We start from the raw sequence: 23,998 nt of genomic DNA on the forward strand, positions 1-23,998 counted from the left end.
TATCAAAGGAATGGCTCATCGTTAGTCTTTTTCTAAGTCATGTTCCGCCGCTGGACCATTAGAGTATGGGACTGTTTCGTCGCGCGTGAAGTGAAAGCCTGACCGAGGTTGGCGTAGAATGTAAAGAAGTTTTAGTCAGAGAGGGTACAAGACTGGGACCAGTCACTCGAAGGCAAGTTGCAACGAATGTTCAGCGCAGTGATCACCGATTTGCAAAGGTATCAAGACGAGGAGAGCGACTGAGCGCCGCTTCGTTTGCTTCAGTCTCCTGGCCTTAGTAAGAGTACCATACCGAGAACTCTTCACTTCCATAAACAGAATTACAGACTATCTGCACGCAGTCTTCTCCAGAACGATTGCCTTCCACCTCCTGGTTAACGTGCGGGTTCCGGTCGTTTTTTTTTTATCGACCTAGACACTGTTTGTTTCCGGTCGTTTATCTTACAAGTTTTTTCGTTAAATCGCGGTGACGAGATTGCAACGGTGTCGGCGATTCCCGAAGGAGTCCATCTCACTTTGGATCAGCTGAAGAAAAGTAAGAAATCATATACAATATCATACATTTAAATTTACTTCCACTATAACTTCCAGCTGAGCATTAACGATTTTTTTCATCGGTTATAGTAGAGGAATTACAATGGAAAAAATTTGTAAAAACTCCGACTAAACGGATTACAAAACTTGAAATTCGGACGTTTGATATTGTTACCGCGTTGGAGAAGCTTTACATAACTTTTGAGAAAGTGTTTAATGACACACGTCGAGTGGGTTAGATGTTAGATATATTTCACCTCGCGAAGAAAACGTATCGTCTCTCATAGGCAATAGATTGTTTCAGTGATAGAGCGACAGATGAAAGTGGAAGAGTCTTATAATTTAATACCAATTGCGTGCTCGGCTGCTGAAGCTATATTATTACATCCACAGTTACAGGAGAAAGAGCTGTATAAACGAACCAGTCGTGACGGATTCTGTACATTATATACAGCTCGTGATAATTTCAGTTATCACAAGCTTTCTTTTCCGAACGGAACGGTCATAAATATAATCGCGGAAAACTGTAGAATCGCTTAGGATTTCAGTAAACGCTAAGAAACAAAAAGAGGAAGACGGAACTTTCGTCTGATAGTTATATTTGCTGGCGTGACCATAAATAATGCTCGAACATGTTAAGTACCACCGATTAGAACTGGAACGAAAAAAGATAAAATTACAAAGAATATAATTACAGCAATAAATTTGCGTTCAATTTATTTTTTACCGGTTTTATTACAGAGATTTTCGAATATCCTTAGTATTCGTTCAATTTTTTGCCAAGCAATTTTACAGAATGGATATCCGCCTCCCAGTAACGAGTGTAAAAATAATACGAGTAACAAAGCCAGCTTACCATTAAACCCACAGACCCTTAACATGCGGTAAGCCACGAGAGTGAAAGTAATATTTATCATGTGAGTAAATGGTAATGTCATTGTTACAGCTGGGCCAAGAGTTTAATTATTATTTTTGTCATCGTCATACGATGGGATAATTATTCTCGAGATATTAACCCTGAAGTTTTAATTAAAAGGAACATAAAATTTCACCTTATTTACACGTGCTCTCAGAATTTTGTCAAACGGTTTTTATGACTAGTTGAATACTCGTACCGTGTCTCGGTATTTACAAGGACGTAAATCTTTACGAAAAGTGTGAATTTACATTTCCGTTTTCACGTCACGTAGACTTTCTACAAAAAATCTGAAATTAAAGAGATATTTTTTTTTTCTAACACAAACGCGCCTACTGCGTCGATTCGAAACTCGAATAGTCAAACAATGACGTGAGCATACAATAAGGGTACAACCTTCATATCAACCGGCAGGCACTTGAACAATGCGAATATAATACGTATATAAAAAGTATTCTTCAATCTTCAATCAAAGAACACATAATTTAGTAATCATGATGGACGATCGTTTAGTCAATATTCAAATACGTCCAACAGCCGTACCGTTCGTTTATACCTCTTGTCCGCCTATTTATATTCAGTCCAAATTAACGACGGTAATCCATCTACTTGTTCGGTATTTTAAAATAATTTTATTCTTTTTTATCGATCCACCCACATGTCGCTAAAAATGATCTAAACCGCGTTCAAGGTTTTCTTCTCAGATTATCATTCCATTATTTATCGAAAGAATTCTGCAGGAAAAGTCGAACGTACTAGATTTTCGCCCGTTACTCTTACTCGCGATTATCAGATAATGTACAAGGAAGGCAGGCATAAGCTGGCATGATCCAGTGCACTAGAGAGGGAATGCCTCGAGATACCTGCAGAGAGTAAATTGACGCTTTCACCACCTCGCAGACTCGCGCCGATAAGTAATTCCGGTATGGCATTTCGATTTTTCCTCGGTTCAAGGATCGCGTCTCCGCCCATAACGCATATTTGTATCGGCGGCATGCAGGCGCGTTTCTGTTAAAATCGCGATAACTGCACAACGTCCGATTACCCCCGCCTACGTACTGCAGAATTATATTATATATACGTAAGAATTATTGCCTCGCTCACGTGAGTTCCGATTAATGCCTGCACGTGACGAGGACATTTATACACATATACGTATGCAGTTATAGCTTGCCCGCGGGATTGCAGCCAAGAACGCAACGTGACTGCAGTTAAGTCGGTTTGTTTAACAGGTGCGCGTGAAACTAGCTGCCTACAAGCTGCAGGTGAACGGAATGTTCCTTTTTCCCTGATTTGACCTACCAAGCCCTGCAGCTAGAATAGATACTCGAGGTGTATTTATTCCGCAATGCAGTTGCTCAAGATCACCAATTTTACAACGTTTATTTAAAATCGCCTTTTTCAACTCGACGTCAGTGAAACATCGTTTGTCGATGAAACCGCCCCTGTAGATCTTTATAAATTTGAGAAAAACTAAACGCCGCGAGCTTTGCGAATATGGCATAAATTTAATTGCGAATTTTTTCAGGCTCGTTGATTCCCATCGGAGCATTGAGGCGCTTTGCGTTACCGCCTTTGCCGTTTATAGTTAGGTAACATTATCGATAACAGTTATGTATTATATACACTCGCTGCAGTAATACGTATATCGAACTTTCCTGTTTTCTAATCCAATTACACCTACCGTGTGTACACATATGCGAATTATACGGGGAATAAATCTGACACGAAACGCAATTGCATATTATAAATACGTGTTAAAAAAGTCTTTTCTCAAATGTCTGGAATTAAAAAAAAAAAAAAAAAAACTCGGGCGATGATCGAAGAAAAAATGCGTATGCGTATAATAAATGAATGTAAGCCGGCAAATCCACCGAAAATTTATTTATATATGTATACGGTTTAAGCTACACACGCGCTATACTTATATATAATAAATACACACAAGCGAGACTCGGAGATTTCACTTTTAATGAGAGAACTCTGCTGCGGCAGCGATCAAGAGAGAGGGGGCATTGATGTCTCCTCTTTTCAGCTGCGGAGCGGAGAGATTGGGGGACCTACTAAAAAGAGAAAGAGATGCACACTGCAGAGGAGGAAAGTGCCCGGAGTCATCCGCAGCTAGGGTTAATGACAGCGGATATTTGTGGTCAACAGTCTGCAGCAGCGAAGGCTGACCGTGATCTTGGACATTGGTCAATAATCCTTAAGAATAATATAACGCCTCCGCATTATAGGTGTACGGTATACTATTCGGCCGATGACCGGATCACGTTTACAAGCGTGAACGCGATTTCAGTTCTATTTTTCTTATCTTATAACATAAATTATTCCAGTTTATAGTTACTGCGAGTGCCGCATGCGATTTAGACGAAGAGAACCGTTCGTCTTATCCCACGCGGTTTTATTTACCGTTTTTTTCACAGCTGAGACGAATGATATTTGAATTTCTTCAAGTTGCGGCGTTCGAACGATTGAATTGAAAACAAAGACCAATACGATATTATTGTAATGTTTTTCAATATCATCGTTGAGTTTGAACTGCGAACCGCGGGGACTTTGGCTCGTTTAGAAAAACGAGTTAGTTTTTAATTAAAAATCAACGCCCGTGCTTATAGGAATTTGTTCCTCATTCCGACTAAGAGTCATATTGCTGTTGGGTCAAAGTCACCACCATAAATATTGGAGATTGATTTCGCATGTCGTTGAAAACAAGAATCGCAGCATGGAGTTGTTTTTCTGAATTGAATTTGTTTGAACTCGTTTCGTCTTATAGGCACGAAATCTACGGACGATCCATTACACGCGTTTATGGGAATTCAACAGAGCATTGAGAACGTTATCCTTCACTCTAAGCGGTTGGCGGTTAGAACGATCTTTGCGAAGTAGAAATCTTCAACGTCTCCAATAGCGTATAGAATATCGAGGACATGCGAAACGCGCGATTTCTCGTTTCCTGAGTCCATATATTCTCACCAGTGAGCATAATGTGGCCGATGGAGTTTTCCTCTTCACCAAACTTTTATAAAATGATTGAAATTTCTCATTTTTAATGACCATTTAAAAAGCAATATTGAGTACATGATAATTTTATAAATTTGTGTATATTGTTTTCTATTATTACGAGCTCAGTCGATTCGTCTTTTTTCGTTAATAATTCGTAAATAAATTCCACGTGAAATATATTAGAAATATTTCTGTGTGGGTGGAATCTCGGACGTGAGAATGGGACGCATGCATAACAATGTACATGTGCGATTGAATATCCAGGGGTGCTCGAGAGCGTAAGCATGCATATTAATGAGCCTGCAGCAAATTCCGAGGATCAAGTATATTGTACATACGTACCTATATGCATCGTGTGTCATTGTGAACCTCGAGCATGCATACGCCCAGCTTGACAGGGTCATTGAGAACAGGTTCTCCAGCGATTTAGTGCAGTATTAAAGAGGCTGGACATTAAAATGTGAATTAATTCTCTACTCAAAAGCACCTTGACTTTCTTTGTCTCACTCAGAAGCTGAAAACCAACAGAGAATTCAAACAGCTCGCGCAAATGGATTCTGGAATTCAAATTTTTGTTCAAATCCGGGCAAAACCGATTAAGCACCTTGCTCGTTATTCAACAAACCGGTCGCAATGGTGATTGATCTAGGATATCCGCAAGTTGGCTCTCGTAACGCAGCAGTTGCACCAGCCTCCGCGGAGGATACGGATTAAAAAAGTTTTCGCATTATAGATTTAAAAATACGGCGATCCTGCATCGCTCCGTAAATAAGTAACTACAGGTGGCTGCGTTCCGAAATTAGCTTCCAGTACTGTCAACAATCTTTTATCTCTTTTACTCACAAACTGTCGGGTTTGTGATTAGCTCTTTCTCTGTCATATAGGGACTTTTAGCACTGCCAGTGACTTTTCGGAACGCACCCTATGATCGTTGCTCGCAACCCTCGGCGCGGTTTCAGGGGGTTCCCCCACGCGCATACTTACACCTATGAGCATACTGACATGCATGAAATATTTCACAACGGCATAAGACGGCGCGCGCACGATCTCCCGCGTGATTTTCAATCTAGTTCAACGGCTCCGCTGCGAGCCGAGGACAACTACTGTACCGCAAACCAAACTGTAACGCATATACAATCAATTTACAGTTTCAAAATCTTTCACATTGAATGTACACACATGGTGAGTATACGCCTTCATTCAACAGCGTCAATTAATATTCTCGGCTTGGATCAACCATCCCAAACGGTGTAATTAGGAAATTTGAATTCGGAATCGCTGACGGTTAACTTCGAAATTTCTTTATTTTTTTTTTTTCAAATATGGAACGCGGGTAAAAAGTGAAACTCATCGTCCTAACAGGATAAACTAAATAATACGTTACACTAATGGTTTGATTCATTCCTGCACGCCAGATGTCAATGCAATTTTCTTCACCTACATCCCACGTCCGCGGTAAAAGGCCTATTCTTCGATAAATAATGATACATTGTGATAAAAGTTCTACAAACCGAAGATCGCGCGGGAATCAAAGAGCTCGATCGTCTGTCCCACGGTTGAAAAAAATCGAAATGTCTTACGGTGACGCGAAGGGCATTACTATTGCCATTATTCCCGTTGTCTTTGACGCTGTTGTTATTATTATAAATAAAGATGAGGCCATGGCTGTACGTCGAATACCATCCAATATAGAAAATAAATCCACCACTCCCGTCGTGCCCGAGACAAAGCGCCGAACAATTTCTTCCCCGCGGAGGCACACTGCATACAAACACCTAGATATACATGCATACGGACAACGATTACCGGAGCCTTGACACCCTAGCTGTCCGTTGTAGCATAGGCATGTACAATATACAAGCTTACCGCTGTCATTATCCTACGTAGCACAGTAATTGTCGGTGGGCCGAGCATGAAACGGCGTTGGGTTGCAAAGAGCGCTCCAAAAAAATGGCAGTAATTTTTTTTTATTCTCTCTTTATCGTCATATTATAGCTACGGACGAAATGTGATAGGTGCAAAACATTTTATTATACAGGGTACGTCGCAATTTTCGTTAATTTATTGTACAATGCATAACATTGTGATCCTCAACCTCGAGGCAAAAAGATCAGGTTCATCTTTTTCACTCTGTGTCTTGTTTACTGGATCGCTGTGCAGTAACTTTACAGCTCAGTAAGTACACCGAGACTCTTTGCGGCCGCGGAGACGAGAAAACCGCGCGATGCTCGTCGTTCCATATTCAAATTCAATGACCTGATTAGTTTCTTCGTTTTTTTCCGTTGAAGATTTTTCTTACCGACGACCAACGGGTTGGAACAATTCAATTCGATAGAGATGACTACGATTTTTAATCTAGCATTCGATGGAGTGGGTGCAGTGTAATTCGATTACGCCGTGCTGAATATGAGGAGAAATCATCCGGCTGCAGGCAATAGCCGAGGAATATCAGATATTTTGCCTATAAAGTGTTTCTACCGCAGTGATGTTGATAGTAAAAATCAGGGAGAACTAGGATATTCATTAAACGGTGACATCAATATTTTTGTCCTTCGAAAAGTAAGTGCAGACAGAAACGTGTAATTCCTTCTTCAAAAAAATTTATCTAGCAGGGTTTTTATTTAGTCATTAAACGCATTATGATCCGCATAACGCGTGTATACCTATTTTAAACTTTAATTCCGAGATACGGGAATTCTCAGGTTGCGTGCTAGAGCGATCTGAAGAGATGTTAAATATCCTATGAATAAAAATAGTCATTTACACTTTGTGCCTAAAAATTTATGTACCCAATTGCCTTGTGCATTGTTCTCACACAAACTGTACTTTTGCGTCCGATCACCGATATACTCTGCGGATTATTTATATCACTGCGATGCAGTTACTTCTTTGCTCTCTGTGACAGCTGCATGGTTAAGGGAAAACTGGAGCTGCTCACATCGCACCTATCCGAGCACAACTCGCAATATATTATTAGAAAACAGATTACAACCATCTGTTGCAATACCGTGAGAAAACACAACGGTGAAAGGTAAACCGCGCGTGCTTTGAACTCACGTATTACAACCGTGTTAAAACGTACGTCTGCAGCAGTTCTTTGATTGAATTTCGTCCGATCATTGTTTGCCTCGGAGATCCAAGACGGATCTTTCGAGGAATATATTGATACACACGCACACAAGCAGTTATCGTAGGTTAGACAGTTGGAGGGGGAAAAAAAACTTGCGCTAATTTGAACTTTGTTTAAAAATCTCTCCCGAAAATTACTTTATTCATTAAACCACACACGTTCAGTCAGAAAACAATGTTAATTTAGTAACGAACGTCCAGCTGTAAGAAAAAGTTTATTTTATAATCAAACTAGTCACCGCTCAAGTGTCGAAAGTTTGTGTTTAGCAGGTGAACTGGCGATCCTATCGAGTATAATGTAATTTAAAGAGTGACACCTGGTATGTTCAATCACCGAATGAATTTTCTGAGGGATCATGAGGGCCTAAGTATAATTCCGTAGTCCCTTGCTTGCGAGAGCGTTCAGAACGAGTTGGCGACATCTGGCGGCAATTCAGGAATTTGAGAGAAACACCTGTTTGCCTCGTATCAAAGAAAAAATACAACGAAAACTGAACTTTTAAAGCGTTTGGCGCAGACGAGAAACATATCGACGCATTAAAGTATAAATTAGTTAGGTATTTGTAGTAAAAAGTATGTACCTGAGAATACCGTAAAAAAAAAAAAAAAAAATAAAATAGAAAATGATGATGAAAAAAATTGACGTTCACAAAAATCTATTCCCATAATGGCATCGATTTATTATACAAATTATCACCAATTACGTATAAATTTATTATTTACACGAGGTTATCGAAAGTAATGTACATTGTATGTTTCTTATAACATAGGTATTCTGTTACTATCCGTGACTCTGATAGTCGCGAGGATGATGCAGGTTCTTAACCACGTGTATAAAATTGTACGGTTAATAGTTCTTGAAGTGTATAAATATCTACAGACCTTATAGTGTAGCCTCGAGAATTTTCGAGCCTCATAAAACTTTTCAACAAATATTAGTATATTAATACCAAGTAACACACGATCATATTCGGGAGTAAGAATGACCGCATGCCTATTGCTGACTCGTTTAGAGCCGATCCTTGAAGATGGTTTTAGGAAGGCGTATATAGTTTGTGGTATAAAAACATACGCGTAAAAGATTAGAAAACCTACCTAAGCTAAGCTGTTCCTGGCATATTTATATCTCGCGGTAGTTTATATACCGTAGCGAATTTTCGTATGAATTTACACCTTAAAGACGAATATTTCACAGGTGAACCACGGTGATAAAATCGCCACCAGATGAAACGGATCTCGATTTGAAACTGTTAGGAAACGCCTTCGCAGCCATGGTCCCGATAAACATCCGATCTTAACATAATCGAGCACGATTTCACTGCACTCCGGCTACGTTACAGCTGCATCTATTAAACGAAACATAGCACCGTGGGATAGCTTGCAATTAAAATACTGCAATAATAGCGATTCTTCTTTTATTCTTATTCCATCCTTTTTTCTTTATGTAACATCTTACGCCTAACTGGGCTTACGCAATTTGCTAATTGAATACTCGCCTCGCTCATGACTACCGTGCGTACGTATAAGTACCGTGTATATTATATACCTATAAGCGTAATTTATTTAATTCCCAAGGATTTGGTACTTTGCGTTGTTATTTTTCCCCCTCATCGACCATTGTCTTGCCTTAGGATCGATCGGCGCGGATATTTTTTCAATACTAAACGGTTGAAACGTACGAACATTAGGTATGCCTGTGTACAAATACACATACTCACACACGCGCACACATAATCTTTTATGAATTCTTGAGGGAGATAAAACGTTAAGTCACCCGATGATCTCACGGTGGCCTCCTTGTAATATTGTTTGTATTAATAAATTTAAAATCGTTGCGTATAATAAACCTGCAGCGTAAGATCGTCGATATTTATATATGCAAACGCACAGGCTAACGTAAATTATACGCGAACAAAAGTTTTACGATTTTTTCATTTAATTTCATTTTTACATCTCTGTTTTACTCGCAGGAAATTCTATACGGAATTATATCTTCTTAAAATTTATCCAACATTGTCACAGATTCCAATTAATTGATTTTTTATTTTTTTTCCTCATATCTTTCAATTCTAATTGATAAATCTTTTCATACGGGTCGATTATTTCGGTCGTTAAATTGTCGCAGAATTTTGCTCGGCGACCTCCAAATTTTACATAATAATCCAAAACACGGTGGGAATCTCTCGTAAATTATCTACTTCCTCTGATTTATTTTATTTATTGCAGGATTATGCCAACGCCCATGCGGATCTTCCACTCGGGATTAAAAAAGCTAAAGTTCAAAGGCTGTTTTCCAGTTGGCTCGGCTCTAATTTATCGCACAAATTAGATCCCCTACAGGTTTTTTCGGAAATATATTTTATGCCGCACGGATTACATCGAGCAATTAAATAATCCTTCGTGATCACGCAACGTCCTTCTTTAACTCGCTTCAATTTAATGCACGCATAAACTATAATAATTGCCTGCATATATATATATATATATATGTATATATACATACATAATAAACCAACTGCACAATGTCCATTTACCGATTTGCCTGCGGGTAAGGTGGAGTCGACGACAAGCAAATGCAAGGCCCCCGATAATTTATACAAGAGAACCACGAATTTGTAGCCACTTATACAATAGAAATATTCGCACGTGTGTTATTCATTTATATATTTTTTTCTTCGCCCGTACACGTATGATAATGTGCAAAAATCGAGTCATCAGAGGAGATGAATTTTTTTTTTCTGCACGCGTAAAAAAACAATCACCCGGAAACGATATGGAATCGCGAATCATTTTTCATTGGCACATGTGTTATTCCTTCCTCGCATGTGCGATTAAAAACAAATTTCTTATGCCTTCCCTTTGTAAACGGCATGCTAGAATTACACGATTGACTCGACTATATAGGTGTGTAATTCCCAAATGACAATGCGATGAAAAAAAAAAGATTTAAAAAAGATTAAAAAAAAAAAAAAAATCAACGTGGGCTGACACAATACAAATGAGCAGCTACAATACAGGCCATCGATTTGCCTCGAAAAATCTCTCGTTGAATATCTTATGAGATTCGTCGATCAGAGGCTTATGCAGCAAGCAGCAGCCATGTGTCTCGATCGATACGATTTCGTAATAAATTATTTATCCGGTGTTGTGCAGCTTCGTGCAGCTTTTATCGAGGTCTGAGCTTGCGGTCTCACCTCGGAACGTTAAGAGGCGTGCTTCTTGTCAAATTTTTTTCAATGCAATATATACTTACCACGTAAATCGTCGTGCCTCCTCGCCGAGTGACATTCTTCGGGGCGGCATTCTGGGATCTTCGGGGTCACGGCCCGTGAAATTCGTCCTTGAAGCTCATCGATGAATTCCGAACGGCTATCGAGTCGAAAAGGTTCCCTCGAATCCGGCCCGCGGTGTAATTATTCATGAGATAAAAGGAAAAGGGAGAAGTGGCAGCAGTTGGGGAAAAACTGTAGAATTAGAATTCTCGTTTGCATTGTATTCTCTTTCTTCACATTTATACCTTTCGAACAACGAATTGCCAAACCAGTTGCTTATTGGACCGAATAAGTTTAAATAGGTTTTTGTCATTCAACGTCGCGCGCGCGACATTAAATTTCGTTGACACTTTTACTTATACCTATATACGTATTATGTGTGTCACTGTAAAAATGTAATTGTCACCGCGCGGTTTAACCGCAGAGAAAATTCACTCGGTTTCAAACTTTTTTCATATCTATTTCTTTATAACCCGTGTTTAATCAGGTATTGTATACTAGTTAATTATACGTCTGGTTAGTAGTTGCGGTCGGACGAAAATTGCGTTGAATGATACAGTTGAAACCGACGTTGCGTCTCAAGACTATGATATTGGCTCTACGATATGAGCCAAAAATTCCGTATTTATTTTTCTTCATTCACCAGACTGGCTGCCTAATTGTCTGATTCAACTTGTGCATCATCAGCCTCACTCAGCCGTGTAGGTAATGAATAATAAATCAAGCATCGCCATCCTTGAGGCCGGTTAATTTTTCATTTTCTTTCATCTTCCGACGCGTCTTGACTATATTTAGCGATATTCATACTCGGCAGTTGCAGGTACAGGTATAATGTAATATTCAAGCCCTATTCTGTCCGTGACACAGAAAACCGAGACGCACGGTGCCTAAAATTGATCGAAATCGAAATTGGGGTGAAAATTACACATTTTCTATCAGGCGATACGTCTAACGTTAATTGTGTATGTATAACATTACGCACATGCAAGGCATATTTACAAGTACAAGTATGTATAGATCGAGGGTATATGCGTGGATTTTGCAATCGGTTTCGTACATCATACACACGCTCAAAGGCATTCACTTCACGTTCGCGGAGCTTTAGAATTCCTATTCGTTCGTTCTCTCTGTACCGCATGTAACTTACATACTTATTATAGGTATTGGTACACGTTTTCAGCCATCGAAAGGCGGCTGGAAGTCGGTTCTTCAAAGAAGCGCTTCTATGACTTAATTCTTGTGCATAGCTTACAGTCAACAGACTTCGAACGTATGTACCCTAAAAGACGATAAAAAATTACTCATTCCTCGCTCGTGCCTTGCCTCGGTTTTTCGGAGCATTACACCTCTCGCTTCTTACGATTGTCCTGTTTCTAGGTACGTATAGACATATCGATAGCGTGCCTTACGTAATTTACGTCAACAACTGTTTGATCCGAAAATAGAAAAGCGAAATACTTACGTATATTTTAAACATAAAAATCGCGGTATCAGGTGGATGGTCAGAAAATATATTCACACACTAATTTTTTAAAAATTTTTATCAATTATTTTCTTTTCTACGGCCACCTTGAAAACACACCGCGGGACACCTTACGTTTTATATTTATTTTCCAGCATTTCACTTTCATACGTCTTTTCCTCGTCTTCATTTTCGTTCAAATTATTACGTATGCCGCTGTATGCATGTATGCATATCGTAATGCTGAACCGCGACTAAGAAATTAAACTTAAGGTAACGCGAACTCTTGTAGCAAGATGTTTATAATTGAAATTGAATTGACCTGGCTAAATCACGCCTATAACTGCGGTGAATAGAATTCTTTATTTGCCGTCTTACGAAATATATAATATACTAGACACAACCGGGCATTATGTAGGTACGCATTTAACCGCTGCAACGCGGAGAAAGGCTTGATGGTTATAATATTCGAATGAACGAAGATAAAGATTGTACACTGATTTATATTACTCCACCTCCTTGATAGATGCGGTAAGAATTCACGCGCTAGATTACTTTCATATTTTATCTTCGCGTATGTGAGTGGATTTTGGATATGTCAACGATTACTGTAAACGTGTAAATTTCCTCTTGTTTGTTTTTTTTTTTTTTCAAGTTTCGATACAACCGCACGTTAATTACGTTAACACTGCGATTATCTTCCGTATCATTCTTTTAAATCCGTACCGATTTACATCTTGGACCTTGACGCATTATCGAAGGGTTAAAGCCGCGCATAAAAATTTTATAAAAAGAAACGGCAAAAAAATACCGAAAGAATGAAAAGTCCCATCAAAAAAGTCGGAGCTACTTGACGCGGAAATAATTTGCGAGTCCGGAATTCGTCAGTGAATTCTATAATTCATGTCGAAGTTCGTTGTAGAGAAAGTTTCTGTATATATATGTGTACCTGTTCGTGATACGAAGGCTTGAAAATTTTATTTTTATTCCCGAATCAACGGACGCAACGTTTCATGCGGCACGGCTGATATAATAAATATTTCTACCAATATACTTGTTGCTTTCAGTTGGCTAAATTCGGGCATTTGAGTGCGATGACATCCGATTGATGAGCGCCATGGCTTCGAGATACGCTGTCTTGATCGCATTCCTCGTTTGCGGTGAGTAAATATATGGGTATATAAATAAATGTATGTGTATATATTACACGTAACGCACACATCCGAACACATCAATTTTTATTAACTATTTATTGCCAGGCGGGAATTGGTCTCGTGCGTATACCGCGTATCGTGGCGTGGGATTATTTCAGTCTTCGTGATAAATTCTGAAAAAACGCTTCAGGCTGTTGCGATAGGTAAAGCCGTAAAATTGACATTGCCGAAGCCTCTTATTGCGAACCTTGACCATCGGAAGCAACAGTAACTGCAGTATTGGCTATGCTAATTCCATACGTTAAAAGAAACATACTAATTTATTATATTCGTTTTTTTTTTTCATTTTTGTATCTCAGCGTATTCAAGATCACGTTTATTTTAACGGTTTCTCTCCGTCGCTGTTGCGGTGACGACCCGCGTTCCGAATCGAAGAATCAAAAAAATAAGACCAGTGCTAAATTGCGAACGTGATCTTAAAACGCTTTGGTCATTTTTCCTGATTATATAGAGCCTGCACTTGATGTTGCCAAATCCTGACACTTTCCCCACATGCTGGATAGAGATACCCTCAATAATAATTGTCTATCGCAAGGCCAGCCTGGCGAACGTTTCATTCGATTACTGTCAAGGTGTTACTAAATTATGTGCGTATCGGTTCGATACGTAACGTGCTCCAATTTCAATCAACTCGATAATTTATAATCCGATATGTTTAATTTCCGTTTTAATTATAAAATCTTGCCGCGGGAGGATATTACCAATAGGGTTGCAGCGGATTTTGAAAAAAGAAAAAAAAAAAAAAAGAAATAATCAGCACTGACTCTATACCTGCATGTCAACGGATAGACGATATTAGTTTTTCGCATAATTATATTGTTTGTTATAACTGCCTAGTTTTTCTCTTTGCAATATAATGCAGCGTCCTTGCCTTGCAGCAACACCATAATATGTATAATGGATATACCTATATGTTGGAAAGTCGCTTGTAGCTGTGGGAAAGACAAGCCATTTAACAATAATTATTGTACCAAGAGTACGAAGCATATGCGTGTATATATATATATAGGTATATGTAGGTAGAGCTACGTTATACAGAGTATGAATCCAATCGTGAGAAGATTAACTTGATCCCAGGAGCAGGTATTAAGTGAAAATGATGATGACGATGATTGTGGATAATACCTTGTGCCGAGAAAGAAAGTGAAGAATATCGACTTTCCTCGTTTATCCGCATTACCGATTCATCGACTTCACCTCGTTGTCTTCTCGTTTTCCAGTTGCTCAAACCTTGGCTCAAATTTACACCGGAAATTCGCCAGTGGCTGCGACGCAAGTACCAGCAGCATCACCAAAAAATGAATTGCTCACGCAGACTGTTTACGGATTTCTCGACTTCACGACGACCATTGGAAACACAGTGATGGTTTTCAGTCCCAACAGTGCTCCTCCTGGTGAGTAAAAATAACGCATTTTCTCGTTTTAAGTACAGCAATAAAAACTTCCCCGAATGGGATAACTCTACGATCTTTGTTGCAGACGTATAATTTATCTCGTAGAATTGAAACTCTGCTGGCTCGTCTGCCTCTCGATTTTTGCACATACGTTCAATTTCAAGGACTCAAAAATCCTTTCTTCGTAAATACCTGCATCGAGATGCTCTCGAGGTGTTCGAGCGAAACGTTTCGCGAGTTTGTTTTCCAAGCATATATATAACTCGCGGCTGTCGAGTCACTCGTTGAGAATGTTCATCTCCCTTTTTTTCATTACTTTTTTTCGTTTCATCTCGGTTGCTTTGTTCGCTGCATTGCCGCTGCGCGGGATATTAAACGTCGTAAGATAATATCTTGGAAAAACATTAAGCATCGCGTGCATTGCGGTGAAAATAAAATTACTATTTCAATTCTGTAATGAATTAGGAAATAGATTACGCAATAGAACGGGAAATCGACGAAGGAAGCGACGACGGCTAAACAGTATGAAACAGATACACGTAGGCGGTAGTTTTTGCCTCTATTATATCCTGCTTGCTTCATTCATATTCTCCGCACAACTTGTTTGTTGGACACACGATCAGAAGTTTAAAAGTAACGCAGCAATACCAATTCTCCGTTATACGATGTAGCGGTTGTTTTCGGGCTGACCGACGCGGAGGAATAAAACGCGAATGTAAATTTGCAAAGAATATCAGATCCGCAATTCTTCCAATTTACATGAACCTCTGTCTTCGATAATTCTTTATACATATATAAGTAGAAAGAAGTACGAGTCGTGAGTTTAACTGATCGCATAAGATTCTCGTAATAAATACCGCGAGTTTGCCGGCTCGGGTTGCTGTCGTAATAAGTACTTTTTACAATTAAATATAGAAAAGTACAGAGCCTTATAGAAACGGTATTGCGGATTGTGAGCCGGCAGGTTTTTTTTCCACCCATTCGCGCTGCGGGGTGAAAAACTTGTTTCATACCGATCAGTACAATCACGTGTGGTTTGAAAATGAGAAATGCGCTAACGCGCGCCTTCTTTCAGAGGGAAACAAGCCAGAGAAAACTGTCGTCAAGTCGCAAGCGCAACCGATTCAAACAAAGCCGGCGGAAAGTTCGAAAAAAGTACCCGACATCCAGCCCAGCAAAACTCACAAGAGCGAATCGCGTGAAGAGACGAAAAAACAAGAGGTTAAGGAAACCAAGATCGTCGTAAACTCGGTTATCAAACAGAAGGTCGTGAAGAATTCCGAAGACAACCTGGTGCCGGCGAAACGTGAGGTGAATATATAAATTATGGTATTTTAAACATGTATGACGCATTTCTTTTCTCTTTACTACGCTCAGCAGACTTTAAAGCTATAGACGCGATTCATTTCGATTGCGGTAAAAACCAACCGCGTTACTCGAAAATTTTTACTCGTCGTTCCGTCATGCCATCCTCGACAACGAATCAGCCGCGTGCCTTTGTATATAATCAGCGGATCAAGCGGTTAACCGAGGCTAATTGTTCTTTTAAAATTAGTACGCGTTTCAACAACAAGAAGGCACGAATCGGGATATTTCTTTTCGTCACAAAACCCGACGACTGATCCGCGATTGTTCCCGAAATATTTTTCCGTCGATTGCGCAACAGCAGAATTTTTATCCGAAGTATTTTTGCGAGTAAACCGCAATCCGTTGTGATTTTTATGAAAAATTAGAGATTCCACAAAGCGTTGCTAATGAATTTTCGCGTTTGCACGGCGGAAATTGAACCGCGGTAATCGTTGAAAAGAAAAATTTCCGCGGTAGAAAAATCGTGACGCGTGACTCCTTCAGGCTGCACCTTTATGAGGTTACGCATATTTTTTATCTTTATCACCCAAGGACGTAAACGATTTATCGTTTGTACAAGTTTGTTGGATCCAGGCATTATGGTACTTAAAAATAAGGAATTACGTAACGAGGAGAACACGTGCTTGCGGAAATTACAGAGTGTGAAGACTCGGGTGGACGTTGTTACGAACAGCCCCGTAGTTTCGAGCGTTGTGGAAGTCCGGCCGGTCAACGAGGTGCCAAACGTTGTCAAGAACAATTTAGCCGAGCCTGAGTACGACTTCCTGTCAAAACAACCGACCCAGAGCGTCGACGAAACTTACAAGGTTTGTGCAGAATCGTATCCCCGTTTTTCCCCGCACGAACATTAGTGTAATATAATTTATACAGGTACCTACACACCGGTTAATTAATCCGCAGAGTACAAACGAATCTCGCTCTACTCAAGGTTGTGCAATAACCAGCCAATACGAGTACAATGATTACATACGTATATGCATGCACACATGTACAGAAGTGAGGCACGAATGAAAGCATACGAATCGAGAGAAGGGAACGTCGCTCGTTGCATTATTATAATATTGTGTATACACGTATACATGCAGATATATTTATATTTTATGTAAGTCAGGGCAGCTCGCAAAATGAAACCCATTGAATTTTGAAGTCAAAAGCAACGGGCTTATCTCGCTATCGCTGGATTGGTACAAAGAAATTCGCAACCATATTAATGTCTCGTCTCATTTATTTTATTTCACGTTTGCACGTACACTTGTGTTTTCTCTCTTCTTCGCGACCACGTTTCTTTCAAATACTATATGCTTCCTTTTACGATCGCTACTCGCTCCAAGGACGCGGGGCGTGCGTTATTTAAGTTTGGCAATTTGACACGCAAGCTTGTTAAAAGTCCTTCGCGACACGCTCTATGCTTGTAATAATTACGAACGCACACGATGTAATGCGAGTCAGGAGTACGAGGCGCTAATGAAGTAGCTTCGTTGTTATTTTACCGTATCGCCAGTTTCGGATGATCGTTGTGGGAATGATTTATATCTTAAATAATTACGCCTAACGATACAAATCCTCCATCCGTTAAAATCAAAGACATCGCGGATGGTTCAACAATTTTTATCACCTCCATTTTAATATTCGACACACTGTTTCTCTTTACTGTACAATAACTTCAAACAATCTCGACTCTTTTTTTTTTTTGTTTTGAATGAAATTTACAGCACGCGCGAGTCAACTGTGTAATAAACGTCTCGAGGGTGCGATAAGGTATAACGTATAGTGTGTTATATACAGAATATGAATTACTTTCACAAACGGATTTAATTGATGCGAAAAAGGGAAAGTTGCGTGTCACACATTCTGTACCTACATATACTGAAAACCGGCGCCGCTATGTTAGAAACTATGAAATATTCAACACCCCGGTGTAATGGAATATATAATTAACACGGGTCACGTCGAAAAATCTGAAAATGTTGGGTGTGCAAAAGAGTTTGCATTTCGAGGTACGATAGTATCGACTCGCACTGTGCGTACAAATCGCTTCCCGATTGTTGCAAAACTTAGTGTCAGGCACTCGAATCGTTTACTTTTGACTACCGGCGAAGCGCGCGCGTTTATTCGCGGTCCTTAAACCGACGATTATCAAATGCTTCCAAGAACCCCGATTGAGGTAGGTCTGTTACGTTTCAGCTTATAAACTTGAGACCATCTTCGAAACATCAGGCGAAACCAAGGCCCACGGCTAGACGATCCAAGGACAACCCAACCGGTTTGGTAACGAAACTGGGAGGCACCATTGTCAAGGATGGTTTGACCACCGTCCACGAGACCAACGTCATAGGTACTTACATCAATGGAAAGTACGCCCAGGTACTACAGAGTTCATCGCGCGTGTTGGGTGGCGTCCAGCAGCCGGAGGGTAAAATCAGGCCCACCAATTCCCACAGGATTTTGAAAACCATCGGACCTCAGCACGGCAAGCCGAGACCTCAACTCGAGCCGACCCCGACACTTCAGGACGACTCGCCGGGACTTTCGCCCGAAAGCATCGTCAACGCTCAGTCAGGTGAATATCCATCCTTCGCTGATTGATGCGAACGTGATGAAAATAAAGAATCCGTTTTTCACTATTTTCGCAAATATTCCGGGATTTAGTTGAGTCCGGAAACCTTGCGTAAGATTTTGAGGAGTGTATACCTGTGTTGCAATTGTATTGCGTCGATCTTGTACGGATAGCGTGACTCGTTTCGTGGGAAGAAAAAAAAATAAATATATCTTCAACGAGTACGAGGACGTTTGATTGTAATACGGAGAAAACCGGGTAACAAGTGCGGTTGGGCATTACGGTTTGATGCCGGGCCGGATAAAACCTGTAATTCTATTCTCTGTGCACCGAACAGGTACTAACATAAGGACTTCTCGGCGTCATTCGAGCAACAATCAACACCGTCCCAAGTTCCGTAACAACAAGCTTCCCGAGGATTCCGAGAGCGGTGAACAAATTTCCACGCAGAGATCGTCCGGGAAAAATCGACAAGCGGCCGGAAGACCCGGTTACAGGTAATCGATCGACACGTGATTACACGGACCCAGGAGACATGACACGAGGTTACACTTTGCATTTGATAACAATAATTGTAACGTTGCAAACTGAATCGCGCACGATATGGAAACCAATACGCAAACAAACAAACACGTACACGTACACGAACACGGAACAGAGAACGGTCGACGACCCTAGTCTCACTTCGAGTCTGGTCTGCTTCGGGATACTTTCAGGAACAGAAGTCAAATCACGACGACGACGACTAGCGAAGCACCAGTAACTCGACGTAGAAACGGTTTCAGGCCAAGTAATCAGCCCAGTCCTCCAGCGAAGCAGAATAGAGCGAGAATCGAGTCGTCATCCTCATCATCGTCGTCTTCGTCATCGAACAATTCACCAAAGGTAAAGTTCCCGAGGGCACCAGGCAGGTGGTCATACAAGACGACCCCTAAACCACGAATTGCGATCCGCAAGCAGGTTGAAGATGACATCGAGAAGCCCTTGACGCCGGAAGCCAGTGTCCAGGTCCAAGAAGTCGTCGTTGACGATAAAGATAACAGACAGATCCAGATCAGCCAGAAAAAGATACAGGAACAAGAAACAACTGTCGAGGACGAGCAGCCTGAGGCCAGAGAATCCGAGGATGACGGAGACGCCGTTCAGGAACCGCAAATCCTTCCGCTTGAAACTATCAATGTCGAGATATCGACGCCGGCCGATTTCAACGACGTTTACTTCGAAATAGCCACCATCAAATCGCCGTATACATTCCAGGTGAGCAGTTTCAAACTTTGAAAACCTCGTTACCCAAAATATTTCCTATTTCTTGGTGATATATTTTCCGAATATTCGCCCGTAAGGCGCGTCCTCTTTCACAAACTTTCATCGAATAAAGTAGAAAGTGTGCTAAAAGTCAGCGTTGTATGATGACGTTCAAAAGTAGCCCAAGACCTTTAGCGTTACATTGAAATTTCGATAATAATAATAAAAAATAATAAAAATTCATAAACTTATTTGAACGCATCGCTTTTCACCCGTGTCTTCGAACGATCCTCGAATGCAAATTCACCCGCGGTTAAAAAATATCAAATTGCAAAATGTACACGAATAACGATTTTTTCATTCCCTCGAACGACGCGAAGGTTGGAACGCAGAGGAACACTCGGTACGTGACGGTGACTTCGACGGTGAAGAAGAGTTTCGCAACGGCGGAAGCATCGCCGTCGGTAAACCCGTCGGAGCCACTAACGGAGAACATTCTAGCCAACACTGGCGCGGCGTACGAAACGACTCTTCCCCTGGACTCGTCCGTGGCGACACTTCCGGCGATATCCCTCGACCCAGGTCAGGCGACGCCACCGTTGGAGACGATAACCGAGACCTTCTCGACGACTCAAACGCTCCTCAAGACCCACCTTCTGCCGGTGGTGGCGGATGGTAACACGACGAAGCTGACTCTGGTCCAGACCTACCACATCGCCAGGGTGGTAACGGCCACGAAGACGCTGCCGCCGATGGAGCTGTACCAGTTCATACCGAGCAAAACTCTCAACGAGTTCAACTCCCGGCTTGACGAGGCTGGAAGCGAGCTTCACCTGGAGCTCGACTTCGGCGACGACGACAGGGACGACGATGATATATTAAAACGCGTCGCACCCCCGTCCGACTCTGACTCTGACTTGAACCCCTTCCGCCACGGGGATTCAGCCGGGAAGACCAAGGCTGGTCAGGAGGCTCACCCATCCCCGATGGAGCCTCAACTCAGTCCGGAACAAGCCCAGCAGCTCGCTCTGCTCAAGTACTTCGGCCAGCCTCAGCCCCAGGTGATAACAACCTCGCGGCCAGTCGTCGTCGTCGAGACCCTCTACGAGTCCCACGTTATCCCGCTCGTCAGCAAGGGCAACACCATATTCTCGACCCTCTCGAGGCCCGTCGGTACCGTACCCAAGACCACCTACGAGTACGGCACGTCGACCATCGCCCCGCTCCTGCCCCAGGTGCCCCAGGTACCCCAGGTACCCCAGGTGCCCCAGCAGCTCTTCCAGCAGCCCCAGCAACAGCAGCCCCAGTTCACCGTGACCACGGCTCCGATAGTGACTCAGACCCTGGCGACCGTCTCCGACTCCAGGGTGCTCAGACTTACCTTCGGCGCGAAGACAGCCTTCACGACCTTGTTCTCAACGAGGGTCGTCCCCACCGCGGTCACGACCTACGTGACATCGACAGTCCCTATCCAGCCGACGGTACCAGCTTTTCCGGGTTATTTCCCACCCGCGGTTGGATATCCGGGTTATCCGTTCGTCGGTTAGACGATTAGACGTTGCTTCACGTATCGTGCGTACAGTTTAGATCGAATGTGTGTTTTTTTTCTGTAGGATCATTGCCGCGAGATATATATATATATAATCATACGTGTACATACACGTATAACTACATTCGGACCCGAAAGTTATAATTAGTGATCAGGGATTCTTCCGGTGCTGAGAGACGTGCATCCAGCGTGGTGAGGAGTTTGCCTAACGCCGTTTCTTAAATTACCGATCGACATCCGCAGTGTCGATCGAATCGTTGCGATTGCTATACTTTACAGTCTTGAATAAGATCTTCGATCTTAACAACCGTCGTTTATCTGACCTCGATTTATCGAGGCGAGGGAGCGGCCTGGACCGAAGGCGATTATTCTCATCCGCCGTGCACGCATGCATGCGATCCCGCGAACGTGAATGTTTCATTAGCAGTGTTATTAGAGGCGAGGGAACCTATGCGGAGTAGCCTCGAAAGGCGGAAACGGAGACGGCCGTGTCATTATTTGATTTGAATAAATTCTATTGTCATTTTTTGACAGGACCATGCGAGCCACAGCCTTATGGTATTTACATCCGCGTACCGGCGTCCTGATCATTACTATACACGTAGGTGTACAGGCATAATTATTGTTCACTTTTCTTTTTTCATTTCCGTTCTTTTCTTTTTTACACCTCACTCCATCGCTGGTCTGCACTCACCTTTGCCACTTCAGTTCTTGCTCTCGTTTATTCGGCGAGACCTCGAAGTGTATCAGGCAATGGCATCGATCAACCAGTAAAAAGAAAATTATTTCATCCATCGTTTCCCACCATCGCTCCGTAGTTTCGTAACTTTTCTACACGTATACGTATGACTTGTAAATAGAAATATGTATGCAGACGACGATATACATTTAACGTAGGATACCCAATCGTTGTTATCATTATTATAATAATAATAATTATTATTATTATTATTATTAGTATTATTACCACGTACACATGTAATCACCTTAAATTATACACACACACACATATATATATATATATACATATATATTATACGATGCCAGTGAAATCAGGATCTTGACTGATAACCAAAATAGTGACGAAAATTCTTACACAAGTATGTGTTTCTCGAATTATTATACTTTGGCTCAATTTAATTTATTGATCTTTTTTTTCACAGAATTTTTTTGAGCAATTATATATATAATTCGTATGCACTTGCGCAAATCTTGTCGTAGATCAAGTTATCGATCAGTCCAGTCTTCAATTATTATACTGTATATAAATTATTAACCAAACTCTCATTGTCATGTATTGTACATTTAATTACAGATAAGTATATGATTTTTGTAAATAAAGAATGAAACATTGAATAATATCTGTCGTAGTTATTTCACGCGATAAGGAATTTCTGTAAATGCGTTAAGTTGCGAAATACTTCTCGGAACTACTGAAAATTAATTAAGGTAAAAAAAAAAAAAAAGTTACTCGTACCCAACGGTCGGATCAGATATAATGAGGTATAATTCCTTCATAGATTACCATCGAAATGATTGATTGGTACGTAGCAGTACTTTACGTTTGCACTTTACGTGCCTTCCTAACGTTCATTATACCCACCCAGAACTACGAAAGTTTATAATACAACATCGAATACTTGTTACGAATTGCGCAACTGCTGCTGGTAAATGCTTCGATTATGTGGTCTGCCATTATCACAAGTATCGGTATACGGACTTTACATGCTCTTGTTAGCCAAGTATTCGTTAAATTCGCTAGACCCCCAAGCACAAGGCTTAGTAAAAAAAAATTTGAAAAATAATATTAAACGCCATCGCCGTAATGTTTGACAAATTGCGCTCAGTCATAAGTCGTTAATCATCAAACTGTACAGGTATCAATTAGTTCGCAGTTGGACAGATTTTTCACCAATGTATGATTTCTTCTGCGTTTCATAAATTTTGTAATCCTCGATTGATAATATTTCGAGTCAATGTTCTGGCTGCAATTTAATTTCATCACGTTGTCACGATTATTTCGTTTTCTTTTCGTTCATTCTTACTGGTCGGTGGAATAATTTTTTTTAACTATTAACGGATCGGCGATCCCTCCTCCTATCTTACGAGCGACCCAAATCAGCTGCTCGATCGCTTCGAGGCTCATTAATTTTTATACCTTGGACATTTCTTATTTCCGTTCAGCCCAGAGGCGTCGGACACCGATGTCTAATCGAATGGTATACGCGTTATCGAGTATGTTTTTGAACTGGGCAGGGATCACGTATAATGGACAGTTTGCACAAGCGCGTGTCACTCCAAAAGGTCATGGTTAAATTGCTGGCAATACTCAAAGGAGCTATTGTATCACCA

General features: G+C 41.0%; 1 protein-coding gene across 4 annotated transcripts; it reads left to right on the forward strand.

Moving 5' to 3' along the window:
* The first annotated feature begins 102 nt into the window (after positions 1-102).
* On the forward strand, positions 103-22,526 carry LOC124307027 (uncharacterized). Of its 4 annotated transcripts, XM_046768312.1 has the most exons (10): positions 106-535; positions 13,387-13,479; positions 14,754-14,927; positions 16,003-16,238; positions 16,934-17,101; positions 18,480-18,855; positions 19,190-19,349; positions 19,569-19,737; positions 19,813-20,109; positions 20,478-22,526. In XM_046768312.1, the coding sequence occupies exons 2-10, from the start codon at positions 13,428-13,430 to the stop codon at positions 21,642-21,644; spliced, it is 2,799 nt and encodes a 932-aa protein (XP_046624268.1). In that variant the 5' UTR covers positions 106-535; positions 13,387-13,427; the 3' UTR covers positions 21,645-22,526. The 4 variants fall into 4 exon arrangements, with proteins under 4 accessions (XP_046624269.1, XP_046624267.1, XP_046624268.1 ...); XM_046768311.1 differs by having other exon boundaries at positions 104-535; positions 19,638-20,109; XM_046768310.1 differs by having other exon boundaries at positions 107-535; positions 19,569-20,109.
* The last annotated feature ends 1,472 nt before the right edge of the window (positions 22,527-23,998 follow it).

The sequence above is a fragment of the Neodiprion virginianus genome, chromosome 6, assembly GCF_021901495.1.
Source record: "Neodiprion virginianus isolate iyNeoVirg1 chromosome 6, iyNeoVirg1.1, whole genome shotgun sequence".
NCBI lineage: Eukaryota > Metazoa > Arthropoda > Insecta > Hymenoptera > Diprionidae > Neodiprion > Neodiprion virginianus.